A 16,097-nucleotide genomic window follows, 5' to 3' on the forward strand; every position below is an offset into this window, starting at 1 on the left:
TCAGGGACCAACGGACACTGGATCGGCCTGAGAGCTGAAGACGGGAGATGGAAGTGGGTCGACGGAAGCGATCTGAATGAAACGTGAGAGACGCATTCAAGATATGAATCACACACTCCACCAGCCTTTGATCTAAACACCACGTTCCTCCTTCAGCTCCTGGATAGACGCTCCGACTGACGGTCACTGTGCCGTTTCTGTCACGGACGCAGGATGGAGATCAGTGCGCTGCAGCGACAGAAACCGATGGAGCTGCAAAAAGAAAGCTTTAACTTTTTAAACACAGCAGTCAGACTTCAGAAAGTTACAGGATGCTCTGCAAGATATTATCAACTGGCTTATAAATATCATACTTTGAAGATTTCTACTGTTTGTGTCAGATCTAACGTGTAAACATCATTTGATTGGACACATTGTTGTCACTGTGATTTTCCTGCATATTGCTCAATAAGATCATCGTGGCTCGAGTTGTTGACGCCCACTGCCCCAAAGGGAAGTTAGAGGTTAAATCTCTGCAGTCTGATCCAAACAAATAATCAATAACCACGGAAATAATATCACATCAAATCCAGAAATGTATCCCTCGTTCTCTCTCAGACAGTGTAGAGCTGCTCTGAAACACTCCCAGTCCAGCTGCTGTGTGTCATGAATAACTTTGATGGTCAAAGTCAGAGAACAAACATGCTGAGGAACAGGTGATGAGAACACTGTGGCAATTATGGTGAAGGCCAATGAGGATGTGAACTTTTTGGAAATAGGCGAACGCAGTAAAAAAAATACATTTCTCACAAAAGTACATCTGTCGGCCAAATGAAATCAAGAAATAAATGGTGTTTTTAATCATTTTTAATTAGATTAGAAATACGTTTTGATTGAATTGGATTTTTTTCCAAAGTTAAAATTCATATTTGGTATTCATTTTTTTGAGAGAAGAAGAAGAAGAACGATAATGATTGCTATTGTTATCATTGTTATTGTTATTGTCAAGTATCATTATTTATGTAGCTTTTAAATTTAATTATCAACATTATTATAACTACGATTTATTTGCACATTTGTTCCTCTCTCCTCCAGCATTCCTCTGCTCACAACTATTCATATACAGTAGAACGATATGACAAACTTACTCAACACACGTGCAACACACTTATTCTTTTTTATAGCTCTTGGTCAGACAAATCTGTGGCCCACAGAGGCCAAGTTAGGTTATTTTATTTTGGTCGTTTTCACACTATACAACTGAAATACACATGAAAAAAAAGATAAGTCACTATTCTTCAAGTTTATACTAACAGAGAAGCTATATGCAAACTAACTAAATAAAATATATATACATATTATATATACCCAAAAGTCCCAAACAAAAAAAAACCTATACACACAATTGTTCATACGTCAGTTTTATATTTGTTCATCGTGTTGTTTTCAAATATCCTTTAAATGCAATCAATGCATTATACACATTTTCATGTCTTTTTGAAAATGATTCCACAAATGAACTCATTTGACTGTTTTGCATTTGTTAGCGAAGTTGTTGTTTCTTACCGTACGTGAACGCACCACACTACGGTTTCGCCCGAGTCCTCTACTGCGACTGCGCAAATCGTGGCTACCCGGAAACAACATGTTTTGTTTTGGTATCCTCTAGTTCAGAGCAGTGATCTGTCAACAGGTAAAGCAACAAAAACTGTACCTGGACAGTTTAAACTGCTGAATTAAAGACGCTCGTGGGGACCATCGTTACTATGCTTTGTCCGAGTCGATGAAACGAGCCGAGTTTCGAGTGAAAAAAACAGACATTTAGCTACACTTGTTGGAAGCTAACGGTTAGCTAGCCTAGGCTAACTCGGAGTCACTTCTGTCAACAGGAGTTGTGTTCAGCATGGACAGCACGGCGCTGGAGCTCGATGCTGTCAAATTTGCCAAAACAGCCGTGACCCACGACCAGAGCGGCAAATACAACGAGGCTGTGTTTTACTATAAGGTACGTTAAGTGGCTTTAACGGTGACAGGTGTCAAATATAGCCGCTACCTGTCAACGTTAGCGCGTGCTACCTGAAGGTAAACATTCACTTACACGGTGTGTAGCTCTCCTCTGGACACACTTACGTGTTCTGTCTTTTGTTTGTAATGTATTGATATTATTGTCATATTTCATATTCTTGTAAAAACATTTAATTTATGATAAAGCTTTGAGAGTCACTGACTACTAGCTTTATATCTTATAACATATGTTTATGTCATACTGTCACTTTACTTTAATATACTTTTACTTTCACATAAGAAGACACGAGTGTCTGCTGAATACTTTATTAGTTTGAAGTATTTTTTGTCTCTATGAATCTATAAGACACAACCTGTATTGGTGTTATTGTTTTGTTTATTATAAGAGAACTACACTGTAATTATTATTATTGTCTTGGAGTTATAAGAAAAGACCATTTTGCTATTTTATTTTATTAACAATTTTTTTATTTTTTATTATTTTATTAGATAATATTCTGTTTACATTGTTTTCTCTGCTCTTTTTAAAGACCCTGCTACTTATTAACTATATTGTTATAATACAATAACAAAACGAAACTCTTACTTACTGATATATATATATATATATATATATATATATATATATATATATATATATATATATATATATATATATATATATATATCATATTGAATGAATATTGTTGAAGTCTGAGATCTAAGATATTAATAGTCAACCACTCCTTTTCTGCAATTGTTGTAAGTTTGAGAATAAATAGCGTGAACCATCCTCTTCTGCTGCAGGAGGCAGCCCAGGCCCTGATCTATGCGGGCATGGCCGGCTCCAAGCTGGAGGGAATCCAGGACAAAGTCAACGAGTACTTGGATCGAGTCCAGGCGCTCCACAACGCTGGTAAGAGCTCTGTTAGAGGGAAACATGGACAAAAGCCCCAATGCAGCCACAACACCTGTCTTTTTCTGCTTACTCTGTGACTGTTTCTTTCCATGACTCTCCTCACACTGAGAGAGAGAGCGAGAGAGAGAGAGAGAGAGAGAGAGAGAGAGGTGTGAGGTTGTAGGTGGGTGTGACCACAGAGACTGGACTGTCCTGTTTTGTTGGACAGCCAGTAGATGATGTTGAGTTGTTTCCTGTTCCTGCACACAATAAATAATGCTTATAATAATTGTGCTGTTGCTTAATAATAACTCCAGTCTGACTTTTAAACCAACTGATTCTACCCTCATTGATCTAAATCTAAATATCTTTATATATATATAGTAGCTGATATAGCTGTAGTGATCATGGTATCTCTTCACAAAGTGTCTGTTTTGTGTCCTGACCGTTGACCTCTGACCCCAGTCCAGGCCCAGAAGAGCGACCCTCTGAAGTCCCGGCAGCAGGTGGATCTGGAGCGAGCTCACTTCCTGGTGACTCAGGCCTTCGAGGAAGACGAGAAGGGAAACGACGACGAAGCCGTTGAGCTGTACACTCAGGCTGTGGAGCTGTGCATAAACGCGGTAGCTCTCTCTCTCTCTGTCTCTCTCTGTCTCTCTCTCTCTCTCTCGCTGTCTCTCTCTGTCTCTCTCTCTCTCTCTCTCCCTCTCTCCCTCTATCATTGTTTATTTCACGTTATCTCTGCTTACGTCCGCGTCTGTTTCTCCTCTTGTGTTTGGAACAGTCCAACGAGACATCAGACCAGGCGCTGCAGACCAAGCTGAAGCAGCTGGCCCGTCAAGCTTTAGACCGGTAAATTCAATTTAACAGTTGTTCTGATTGTTTTTATGTATTTTCTATTGTTTTTCTCCGTAATTGCCAGAAAATAACAAACTCCTCCGCTGTGTTCTTTCAGGGCTGAGGGTCTTAAAGAGTCCCAGTCCAGATCAACTCCAACTCAGGACAGGACGGGCCCTCCTGGAGCCAAGCCCGGCGCTGCCGGTTCCAGTTCTGGGGGGCCGGTCCGACAGTTTTTCCCTCTCGGGCCAGAATTCAGCCTCCACGACCGACCGCAACCCCAGCCGGTCCGGGCGGTCCAGTCCAGCGAGCCTCAGGGTCAGCGCTACACGTCCGACGAGATCGAGGTGCTCAGGTGAGCAGCACCTGCTGTTACTAAGCAACCTAAACCTGCTTAGTAACAGCCAAGTTTTGGTGATTTAACAGAAAACAATCACTGACTAAAGTCAAAACAGATAAATAGATTCCCTGCACAGTAAAGCCTTTTTTAACGAGTTTCGTGACGTCCATGAAAGTGTGAAGCAGGTCCTGTCGAGCTGATTGGTTACTTCTTGTCGCATGACCTGCGGTACGCTTGCCTCATTCGAAAAAGTCTTTCCATCTCTGTCTGCTGTGGTTTGAGTACACTTGTTCGCGTATCTCCATTTAAAATAATGAATCGGCCCTTTCTAATCAAGGAAAAGTACAAAAAATAGACGTTTTAAATCAGTCAGATTTGATGTCTCAGTCAAGGACACGGTGCGTTTACATCTTTAAAAATGTGTGTAATCTGATCTTAGTGTCTTTAAAAGCTTTTAATGATGAATACAAACGATTCAGAAGCAACGTGACCTGATCTCTGATGTTGAAACTAAACTGAAAACAGTCAGCGTTTAGTGCAGGACGTCATTTAAACATTCTGTGGAGTACTCCACTGGTGGCATCTTTAACTTTGTCACTGCGAATGTTCTGGAAATGTTTGAAAAAAAGCTGAGAAGACGATTCACTTACAGAAAAAGACTCGTGACGTTGGCGCCGTCTGGTGGCGTGTGAGGGCCACTACACTTCACACCGAAAGTCTGAAATAGTTTCTTTCTTGAGATCACGAGCCACAGAGCTGACTCAAACACAAACCTGTCTTTCTTCATGTTCAGGAGTACCTCCACCATCAATAGCATCGCCTACGTGCCCTTCATGAGCGTGGACCTGAGGGAGAGATTCGCCTTTCCCGTCCCTTTCTCGTGAGTGTTTATTATTTTCCAGGTTAGCAGCACAGCGTCAAATCTAAGAAATGTCACAAGCCAGTTAAGGATCAGCTTTGGATTTTGAATGTCACTCAGTTGTAGCGTCTCTACATCAAACCTTCTGTTGCAGTTTAGTGACGGACGAAACCGATCATCCGTGTCAGTAGATCTGAACTCAGTAAACATATTCTTTAACTCTTTGTTTTCTATTTATTCTTCCCACCAGGGACAAAACAGGGAAACTGGCGCTGTCGCCCAAACAGAAAGCCATCTTCTCCCGCTGGGTCCGTCCAGACGAGATCTGCAATAACCCGACCATGATCATGTCCGTGTCCAGCTTCAGCATCAAGCAGGTCAGTGGATTCTACCCGTCTTTATCTGTAGTAAATGTCTGGTCTCGTAAAGCGTTCTCATCTGGTTGTAACTGTTGCTCTGCTGCTGTGTGTTTGGAGGAAGACGTGGTTGTTTGAGGTTCTAATGTTGGCAGAGTGCTGATATTGTGCTTTGTCTTTACTGGATGTATATGAAATCAGCCAGTAGAGGGCCCAGTGTTCTCACAAATCAGGGTCTTCATGGTAGTAGCATCCTCCACAGTTTATATTTTTAACTGTCCAACTCAGTTTGCGGTGATGTGTAGGGATAATACTGGCTTACACTTGTCAAAAAGTTAACTTTAAAGGTCTATTATGTAATATTTCTGCATTAAAAGACTAGATCTGTGTTGAATAAGTGTGATGAGTGTGATGATCATGATGAGTGTGATGATGAGTGTGATGAGTGTGATGATCGTGATGAGTGTGATGATGAGTGTGATGAGTGTGATGAGTGTGATGAATGTGATGAGTGTGATGAGTGTGATGAGTGTGATGATCGTGATGAGTGTGATGATGAGTGTGATGAGTGTGATGAGTGTGATGATGAGTGTGATGAGTATGATGAGTGTGATGAATGTGATGAGTGTGATGAGTGTGATGAGTGTGATGAGTGTGATGATCGTGATGAGTGTGATGATGAGTGTGATGATCATGATGAGTATGATGAGTGTGATGAGTGTGATGAGTGTGATGATCGTGATGAGTGTGATGATGAGTGTGATGAGTGTGATGAGTGTGATGATGAGTGTGATGAGTATGATGAGTGTGATGAATGTGATGAGTGTGATGAGTGTGATGAGTGTGATGAGTGTGATGATCGTGATGAGTGTGATGATGAGTGTGATGAGTATGATGAGTGTGATGAATGTGATGAGTGTGATGAGTGTGATGAGTATGATGAGTGTGATGAGTGTGATGAGTGTGATGAGTGTGATGATGAGTGTGATGAGTGTGATGAGTGTGATGATGAGTGTGATGAGTATGATGAGTGTGATGATGAGTGTGATGAGTATGATGAGTGTGATGATGAGTGTGATGATCGTGATGAGTGTGATGATGAGTGTGATGATCATGATGAGTATGATGAGTGTGATGAGTGTGATGAGTGTGATGATCGTGATGAGTGTGATGATGAGTGTGATGAGTGTGATGAGTGTGATGATGAGTGTGATGAGTATGATGAGTGTGATGAATGTGATGAGTGTGATGAGTGTGATGAGTGTGATGAGTGTGATGATCGTGATGAGTGTGATGATGAGTGTGATGAGTGTGATGAGTGTGATGATGAGTGTGATGAGTGTGATGAGTATGATGAGTGTGATGAGTGTGATGAGTGTGATGAGTGTGATGATGAGTGTGATGAGTGTGATGAGTGTGATGATGAGTGTGATGAGTATGATGAGTGTGATGAATGTGATGAGTGTGATGAGTGTGATGAGTGTGATGAGTGTGATGAGTGTGATGATGAGTGTGATGAGTATGATGAGTGTGATGATGAGTGTGATGATCATGATGAGTGTGATGAGTGTGATGACTGTGATGAGTGTGATGAGTGTGATGAGTGTGATGATGAGTGTGATGAGTGTGATGAATGTGATGAGTGTGATGATGAGTGTGATGATGAGTGTGATGAGTATGATGACTGTGATGAGTGTGATGAGTATGATGAGTGTGATGATCATGATGAGTGTGATGATGAGTGTGATGAGTGTGATGAGTGTGATGAGTGTGATGAATGTGATGAGTGTGATGAGTGTGATGAGTGTGATGATGAGTGTGATGATCATGATGAGTGTGATGAATGTGATCCTCTCATTCGTCCAGACGGTGGTGTCTGACTGTTCCTTTGTGGCGTCGCTCGCCATCAGTGCGGCCTACGAGAGGCGCTACAACAAGAAGCTCATCACCAGGTACAGTGTGCAGCGTCTGTGGTTGATATGTCGTCATATTTAACAACATTATAAACAAAGTCAATGTAAATATTGTCTTATATTATCTTATCTAGACAGCCGGAGTAGAACTGCGTACATTCCACTGAAGTACAAAAAACCCCAGCATCATATTCATGACATTTGAACCTTGACCTTCAGTAAATTAAATACGAAATAAAAAGACAATATTGTCTGTTAACGTCATCAAAGCCACGTTGCACATCTGCTGCGTCTGTTTCTAACCTTTTTAAATAAAAGCTAACATGGGCTAAGAGTATATGCAGACAAACAAAATAGATAAGATTCCAGCTTGAGATTTTAATTAAGTGTGTGCGTGTGTGTGTGTGTGTGTGTGTGTGTGTGTATGTGCGTTACAGCGTCATCTACCCTCAGAACAGACGAGGGGAGCCGGAGTATAACCCCTGTGGGAAATACATGGTCAAGCTTCACATCAACGGAGTTCCCAGGAAGGTAAAAGAACCACAGTTCACCTGTAGAAACGAAACGCTAACGTTACACTACTACACACACAACACACACACACAGTAGAATGTGGCACGTTCTGCACACACACACACACATGTTGGAGGAGCAACAGAAGTCAGATGGCTCAGTTTTGCACTACGGTGGCCCTCGGGTGTCGTTAAAAACAAGCCAGTGTTTGGTTTTGTCCGTTCCGGGCTACCGTAGAAACATGGCCGACTCCATGAAGAGCACCTGCTCCCTTTGTAGACATGAAGGGCTCTTTCTAAGCTAACAAAAACACAACAATTCTGATCTTTTTATTTAATCCTGCCCGTGTCGCCCGGCTGCAGGTGATCATAGACGACTACCTGCCGGTGGATCGTAACGGGGAGCTGCTGTGCTCGTACTCCAGCAACAGGAACGAGCTGTGGGTGTCGCTCATAGAGAAGGCCTACATGAAGGTGATGGGAGGCTACGACTTCCCCGGCTCCAACTCGGTGAGTGCATTCTAACCGGCCGACGGGGAAACTGAGTCCAGGGATTTCAGGAGCAAAAAGAACCTGAGTGACAGAGCTTTGAAGTTTAAATGAGTTTTATTTTATTCACAGAGTGATTCATGTTAAATTAGACGAGCTCGACGAGTCTGAGAGTTTGTAATAAAACACTTCTGAGTCACTTCCACGACCTTGAAATAACATTAGTGGGCATTTTGCTGAGTCACTCTCAGCAGACGTAACACTGAAACACAAAATAAAAAAAAGGTTTTAATGTTAATGTTACAGAACATCGACCTGCACGCGCTCACCGGCTGGATCCCTGAACGCATCGCCATGCACTCAGACAATCAGTCCTTCAGCAAGGACGACACTTTCCGCATGCTCTACCAGAGGTGAGCAGCGCGCACACACACACACACACACACACACACACACACACACACACACACACACACACACACATTATTAAATAAAAAGTGATTTCGTAGGTAAAAAGGAACTCTTCACCTTTTTGTTTTTCCTCACACTCTCACTGTTTCTATCCTCTGTCTCTGTGTGTGTCCCTCTGTCTCTCTCTCTCTCTCTCTCTCTCGCTCTCTCTCTCTCTCTCTCTCTCTCTCTCTCTCCATTCCCAGGTTCCACAGGGGCGACGTCCTCGTCACCACAGCAACAGGGGTGATGACAGAGGAGGAAGGGGAGCGGTGGGGTTTGGTGCCGACACACGCCTACGCTGTCCTCGACATCAGGGATCACAAGGTTGGCCTGATTACAGGAGCGTCAGACACACAGTGTACTTATGGAACATCATGGGTGTTAGTGGTGAATTCAGCTGCTGTTCGGTGCATCCAGTGGTACGACGGTACATCGTGTGTCACCCGGCGCCCAAATTAGATCTGCTCGAGCAGTAAAATGCAGCTTCCTGTTGTAGCTGACGGGTGTGTTGTTGTTGTGTAGGGAATGCGTTTCCTGCAGCTGAAGAATCCGTGGAGTCACCTGCGGTGGAAGGGCCGCTACAGCGAGCGAGACGAGAAGAACTGGACACCGGAGCTCCTCAAGTACCTCAACTTTGACCCCAAAACGGCACAGAAGTTTGACAACGGTATTAACCTTCTTTTACCTAAATGCTGTTGTGATTTGGTCATTGGGACAAAGTGTCTTGATTTTACCGTCGCCATCTTGGATTACGGTCGTCGCCATGTTGGTTTTTTTTGCAACCAGTGAACAGGAAGTGACCATATCTGGACTGAGGAGGAGTGACGTAGAGACGCCGTATACGTCTCTGGTAGAGACCTGTCAATCACTGTGTAGCCCCGCCCCTAAAGTATCCCCTGCTTTATGGTCTGTTTGACTCTAAATGGACCATCATTTACTAAATGAATATCATGCTGTATTGAAGAAGACTTGAAACTAGAGATTGAGACCATAAACTCATGTTTACAATGTTTACTGAGGTAATAAATCAAGAGAGAAGTAGAGTCATTTTCTCATAGACTTCTATACAACCAGAGGAGTCGCCCCCTGGTGGACACTAGAGAGAATGCAGCTTTACGGTGGAGCATCAATCAAACATCAAAGCCTTTGATATGTTCCTCCGTGTTGCCCTCCAGGTGTTTTCTGGATCTCCTTTGAGGACCTCTGTCAGTACTACGACGTCATCTACCTGAGCTGGAACCCCGCCCTGTTCAAAGACTCCTCCTGTATTCACAGGTGTGTGTGTGTGTGTGTGTGTGTTCATCCTCAACATACAGATGCACTGTGAGTGTGTGTGTGTGCTCAGTGCTGTGGTGTGTGTGTTTACCGTCTGCAGTAGCTGGGACGGGAAGCAGGGCCCAGTGAAGGACGTCTACAGCCTGGCCAACAACCCCCAGTACAAGCTGGAGGTCCAGTGTCCGACGGGGGGGGCCGCCGTGTGGGTGCTGCTCACCAGACACATCACCGACAAGGTGGAGAGACGAGACGGTTTTATGTGTTCACGCCTCAGTACCGGTAGTGTCTCTGTCCTCTGATGGCTGTTCTCTGTTTGTTCCTTTCAGGATGATTTTGCACAAAACCGGGAGTTCATCACTCTCGTTGTTTACAAGACGGACGGGAAGAAGGTTTACTACCCAGGTAACGTGTGATAGAAGTTCTCTCTCTTTGGCACTGAGCTATGAGATGAGTGGCAGCAGGAGTTTTAATCTACTTTTAAACTAATTTATTGCTTTTTTTACAAGAAATATAAAGAAAAAAGTCAAGTATTAAATGCATTTTAAAGAAGCTAAGGTTGACCTTCTGTTTCTAAAGCATCTAAAGATGAATTGGCCTTCTTTGTATAATCATAAAACATGTTAATAGTGCTTATACTTTTATTATTTTAACTATTTGTGACAGTCACATGATCGCTTCTCTGATGCGTCTCTCTGTTCACAAAGACCAGCTGCAGGCTTTCAAATGAATAGCTCGCCCTTCAAGATAGAAAACAACCTTCTGCGTCCAAAAAATAAAGATCTGTTTGGTTATTGTTCCATAAATGAACTCCCCTCCACAGCCGACCCCCCTCCTTACATCGACGGCATCCGCATCAACAGCCCCCACTACCTGACCAAGATGAAGCTGAGCGGCGCCGGAACGCACACCTTCACCCTGGTGGTGTCCCAGTACGAGAAGCAGAACACCATCAACTACACGCTGCGGGTGAGAAACACGTGAACCTGCCGATGCGGTTTATTTTGTTCCTTATTCTCAAACTAAAGCAGTAACGTTGTCCTGAAGGAGCGGAGTTACGTTCAGGATCGTATTCTAGTATAAATGGTAGTTTATGGTGGAGAGTGTTCGGGGTTCTTGGTTATGTTGTGAAGTTGTAGTGTTTGCTTTATTTTATGATCAATTTGTCACAATTATCTCAGCGTTTAACAGATCATTTATAGCCGAACGGATTCTGTCCTGTCAGCCTGATCATCACTGGAAATGAAAGAAAGTGTGAATCCTGTCAGAGTTTATATTACAACACACACACACACACACACACACACACACACAGTAAAGTGTAAGAAGCAGCTCTCAAAGACTGAAGCAGTGAGCAGCATGTCTGCTTCTGTGTTATTCTGCGTAGACTCCTTTCATCTTCACTCCTCTTCTTCTGTGTGTGTATGTGTGTGTGTGTGTGTGTGTGTATGTGCGTGCGTGTGAGTGTGTGTGTGACCCAAATATATTTCTGGTATGTATAATTCATGGCTCCTCTTACTGACTGAGGAACAGTTTATACTGAAATCACTCATTAAAAAGGCTTCATGTTGATATGTGGTGATGAAGAATGTAACAGTCTGATCTCTCTCTCTTCCTCTTCCTCTGTCTTCCGATCTCTCTCTCTGTCTCCCTCTCTGAGGAAACATGTTACACTTTGTCTACAACATAGCAGATAACAAATAATGATTATGAGTGGATTAGTTCTTTCATCCAGAGGTTGACTCTTTGACTCTTTGACTCTTTGATTCTTTGCCTCTTTGCCGCTTTGACTCTTTGACTCTTTGACTCTTTGATTCTTTGACTCTTTGACTCTTTGACTCTTTGACTCTTTGACTCTTTGACTCGTTTGAACCCAGATCGTTGTTCATACCGTCTCTAGATAACCGTCTGTGTTTCTCTCTGCAGGTCTACTCCGGAAGCAAATTCAGCTTCTCCAAGATCCCAAACCCCTTCACCCAAACCAAACGGGTCAGTTCTCCACACACCCGGTCACACACACACGGTGCGTTTCATGGCGTTCTGTCGTGTTTTAGTCGGCGTGTCTCTGCTTCTTGTCTCCAGGTCAACGGCCAGTGGAAGGGGCCCAGCGCCGGAGGCTGCGGGAACAACAAGGACTCGTACAAACACAACCCCATCTACCAGATCAACCTGGAGCGGCCGGGGCCGCTGCTCGTCGAGCTCCGAGGGTCCAGGTGAGGCCGAGCGCCGGTCACATAAAAACCCTCAAAGGAAGGTTTTCTGTGTAGAGATCAGCTGCCTTGTTATATGAACCGTACCTGTGAGATCAAAGGTGGTCACTTCCTGTGTGTCTGCAGGCAGTACAGCGTCGGCTTTGAGATGGTGACGGTGTCGATGGTGGGGGATCCCGGCCCAGCTGCCTTCCAGAAGAAGAGCAGTGGAGATTACAGGTACGGTGGGTTCGGTGGGCCATCGGTAGTCCCTCTGGCAGCCTGACAAACAGGAAGCATCCAGCGGTTTAAAGTGGAGCCTGTGGACGCTGGTGTCTGCTGGACTCCGGTAACTCCGGACCCGTCAGTACTCCGTGTTTTACTCATTTAGTCTCTCTCTCTTCTTCCAGGTGTGGCTTCTGCTACATGGAGGCGGACCACGTCCCAGCAGGCCTCTACAACGTCATCCCCACCACCTTCCTGGCCAAACAGGAAGGACCCTTCTTCTTGGACTTTGCCAGCACCTCACCGGTCAAGGTGTCCCAGCTCCAGTGAAGATGGAGCTGGAGAGGGAGAGAGGTGCTCGTGAGGGGGTCTGTGTGACGAGGCCTCGCTTAAACACAGACTGCAGAATGTTTCACAGCCTTTCCTCAGCTTCTCTCGCTTGAACTTCAACGTTGGTTTGATGATTCCACACATGACTGGTAAACAAATCATGAAAAAGGAACTTCAGTACAGGAACGAAACCCATCGAAAGTCAACTCGGAAGTGACCGAGAGCTTTTCTTCTGCTATAATAAGAGAGACGTAGGTTTGGAGCATCGACTTCCTTGTTTCCTCACGGCTCTCATGAGAGGACCGTGATCATGTGACTGCATGCTGGACTCCACAGGACGCAGAGAAGTAACAGGGTTAACAAAACCAGCACCAGCCAACATCTGCAGAGCGGGCGTCATGGCTGCACACACACACACACACACACACACACACCACATTATCACTTCTCCACGGAAAGCAAAAGGAAGAACTGAGATATAAATACAACTAAATAAGATAATTAACAACAAAGCAGAAAGAAATACAATTTAGGGTCACAATAACTCTTATTTATAGAAAGTCATGGAAACAAACTCCTAGGAGGAGGAGGAGGAGGAGGAGGAGGAGGAGCTTGATATTCATGATGCAAAACAAATGAAGGCCTCCGTCCCTGTCTGTAGTTGTTGCTTTACTTTCCCCTCGTCAGACGATTTAAATAGTCTGGAGACAAAACAAGTATTTTAGTTTCCTACAGAAGAGTTTTTTAAATCTCAGGAGTCGTGCAGCAGAGCAGCACCACAGGGAACCCAGTACGGCAGCAACGAATGATGTGTGTGTGGTGACGGGTATCACAAACTGTGTGTGTGTGTGTGTGTGTGTGTGTGCATGTGCACGCGCTTGACTGTCGCTATCAACCTTTTACAGATAACAAAAATGTAAATGTTTTGCCAAGTACACATCCTCTGTTTACCTTTATGTCTCGATAAACTGCACTTTTCTATCATTTCTCTTTGTGGAAATGAATAGAATGAAAACGTCGCTTTGTTCCTTCAACCAAGCAGTTCACACAGCTTTCAGGAAGCTGCTCTACACCTTGTTTCCTCACCTTGTCTCCTCATCTTGTCTCCTCACCTTGTCTCCTCACCTTGTCTCCTCACCTTGTCTCTACACCTTGTTTCCTCACCTTGTCTCTACACCTTGTTTCCTCACCTTGTCTCTACACCTTGTTTCCTCACCTTGTCTCCTCACCTTGTCTCCTCATCTTGTCTCCTCACCTTGTTTCCTCACCTTGTTTCTTATTATTTTATTTTATTTTACGTCAAACTACTTAAATTTTCTTTCCCGTGACACGTCTGGCGGCGAGCTGGCGGCGTGCTGGCGGCGCCCTCTGGTGGTGCATGTTGAGCTGGTGGTGCATGTTGAGTGGCGGGTGAACAGCAGCGTCATCGTTGAGGCAGCTGTTCGCGTCGTTCACGCGTCTGTAAGCTGCTCTACTGAATGTGAAGCCAAACGGATTGTTGTGATTTCATCATCGTTTCACGTTTTTAGCCGATGAAATGTTTGAAAATGTTCCTCGCGAGGACGAAGGCTACATCTCCAGTGAGCTTGTTTTGTCCGACCCACAGGTTAAACCTCAGAGAGACGATGGATGTAGAGCATCTTGAGCTGGTGGTGTGTTTCTCTCCGCTGTGGCCTGTGTGGTTGTGTTACTACATCAACAGGGAACCATATTACAACATAATCCACAAATCTTCCTTTTTAAAGAGGTCATTGTGGTGACATGCTTCAGCTTTACAATCATTCAAATGTTTCATGTCCCATGAACAGCTCCGTACACATTATTCCATGTGATGAACCTGGAGACAGTTTTCACTCATAACTGTAATAACTGATAATAAAGCGTGACTGTACATGAACTATGAACGCTGTTGTGCTAAAGGGTTCCGATGTTCCTTTCAGAGCTGAAAACAGCTTTAAACATCCAATGCCAAGTGTTTTTGAATTCTACATTTGTTGACTGATTGTGAATCAAAGTTATTATTATGAATGCCATATCTCTCTACCATATATTAAGTTATGTATTTTTAATTGGCAACAAACTGACTAATTGAAGTTCTGCAGCAGGACAATCTTGCAGCAGCCTGTTGTGTGAATGACGATGTAATGTTTGCAGAACGTGCACTAAACTGTTCAAACTCTGAGGATTGTGTCTGCTTCTGTCTGGACTCTTGTTTTATTTGATTAAAGTCACAATAAAGTATGTTGAATAAAGTTATAAAGAAATCACAGCATATAGAGGATATTGAAATAAGTCACATGATAGTACGTCTAAAAAGGTTTTAGTATAGTATGTGGAAAAGTCATTAAAAAGTAATGATAGTATATCGAAAAAGTATAAAGTATACAAAGTAATATATATAGTATATCTAAAAAGTTATAAAAACATGTAGTATAGTTTGTCATTTAAAGGTTTTAGAGAGCATGTCGAAAAGTACAAGTAAAGAAAATAAAAGTACAAAAAGGTCGAAAATAGTTATAAAAAAGTAATCTACTAAACTTTGACTTTTCTCGACTAACTATACAGTAGCATGTCTAAAACAGTTCTACAAAAGCCAGAGTATAAAATGTCAAGATATCTACAATATCTTTCTGAATTTGCTACCAGATATGAATATGAATTCATTTAACAGTAATATGAATTCATTTTACAGTAATATGAACTCATTTAACAGTAATATGAATTCATTTTACAGTAATATGAACTCATTTAACAGTAATATGAATTCATTTTACAGTAATATGAACTCATTTAACAGTAATATGAATTCATTTAACAGTAATATGAACTCATTTAACAGTAATATGAATTCATTTAACAGTAATATGAATTCATTTAACAGTAATATGAATGGTCACACCAGACACAGTGAAATAAAGCGTATTGAATTCAGCAGGAGTGCATTTTATCTGTTTTATCGCGTTTTATCCGCCCGTTACATCTCTTTCTGCCTCGAGCTCTTGAACTCTTTCCCTCTCGGTAGATGTTATTTGTGATGAGACGTCATTAAGTTGTTGCGGTGGAGCGGCGTCGTCATCGGCGCGGTGAAACCAGGAAAGACTCACCGTGCTGCTGGGTGTTTGATCTCATCGGCTGGTCCTCTGCATCTCCACGCGTTGACCTTCACGCCGTCTTCAACTACGACCTCTGCGTACACCAGCCAAATGTAAAGACATGAAGTACTTTTCTTAAATTAATTTCTGACATTTGCACAACTTTTATTCCACTTTATCAAATACAAAAGTTCAAAACGAATCAAGAACATTAATGGCGAAGCTACAGCTGACTGCTTACAAAGATTCATACGTCTGAGAATATGAACGCCAGTAGAATGTAGCACGTTCTGCACACACACACACTTGTTGGAGGAGCAACAGAAGTCAGATGGCTCAGTTTTGCACT

General features: G+C 43.1%; 1 protein-coding gene across 1 annotated transcript; it reads left to right on the top strand.

Annotated features, from left to right (window-relative positions):
* Positions 1-1,632: 1,632 nt before the first annotated feature.
* capn7 (calpain 7) lies at positions 1,633-14,831 on the top strand. Its single transcript, XM_079164905.1, has 22 exons — positions 1,633-1,672; positions 1,869-1,984; positions 2,791-2,899; positions 3,347-3,504; positions 3,666-3,733; positions 3,837-4,073; positions 4,852-4,938; positions 5,168-5,294; positions 7,140-7,225; positions 7,624-7,717; positions 8,062-8,208; positions 8,494-8,600; positions 8,844-8,964; positions 9,163-9,307; positions 9,816-9,915; positions 10,016-10,151; positions 10,242-10,317; positions 10,736-10,881; positions 11,839-11,901; positions 11,995-12,125; positions 12,249-12,341; positions 12,512-14,831. Exons 2-22 carry the CDS (start codon positions 1,883-1,885, stop codon positions 12,654-12,656), a joined length of 2,478 nt encoding a protein of 825 aa, XP_079021031.1. The 5' UTR covers positions 1,633-1,672; positions 1,869-1,882; the 3' UTR covers positions 12,657-14,831.
* Positions 14,832-16,097: the final 1,266 nt, after the last annotated feature.

This window comes from Pholis gunnellus (genome assembly GCF_910591455.1).
Source record: "Pholis gunnellus genome assembly, chromosome: 8".
NCBI lineage: Eukaryota > Metazoa > Chordata > Actinopteri > Perciformes > Pholidae > Pholis > Pholis gunnellus.

Bases quoted from the DNA above. Each gene is read 5' to 3' on its own strand.
- capn7 (XM_079164905.1), top strand. From the start codon at position 1,883: ATGGACAGCACGGCGCTGGAGCTCGATGCTGTCAAATTTGCCAAAACA. The intron at 4,939-5,167 runs GTGAGTGTTTAT...TCTTCCCACCAG, and splicing joins GCCTTTCCCGTCCCTTTCTC to GGACAAAACAGGGAAACTGG. The intron at 11,902-11,994 runs GTCAGTTCTCCA...TCTTGTCTCCAG, and splicing joins CCTTCACCCAAACCAAACGG to GTCAACGGCCAGTGGAAGGG.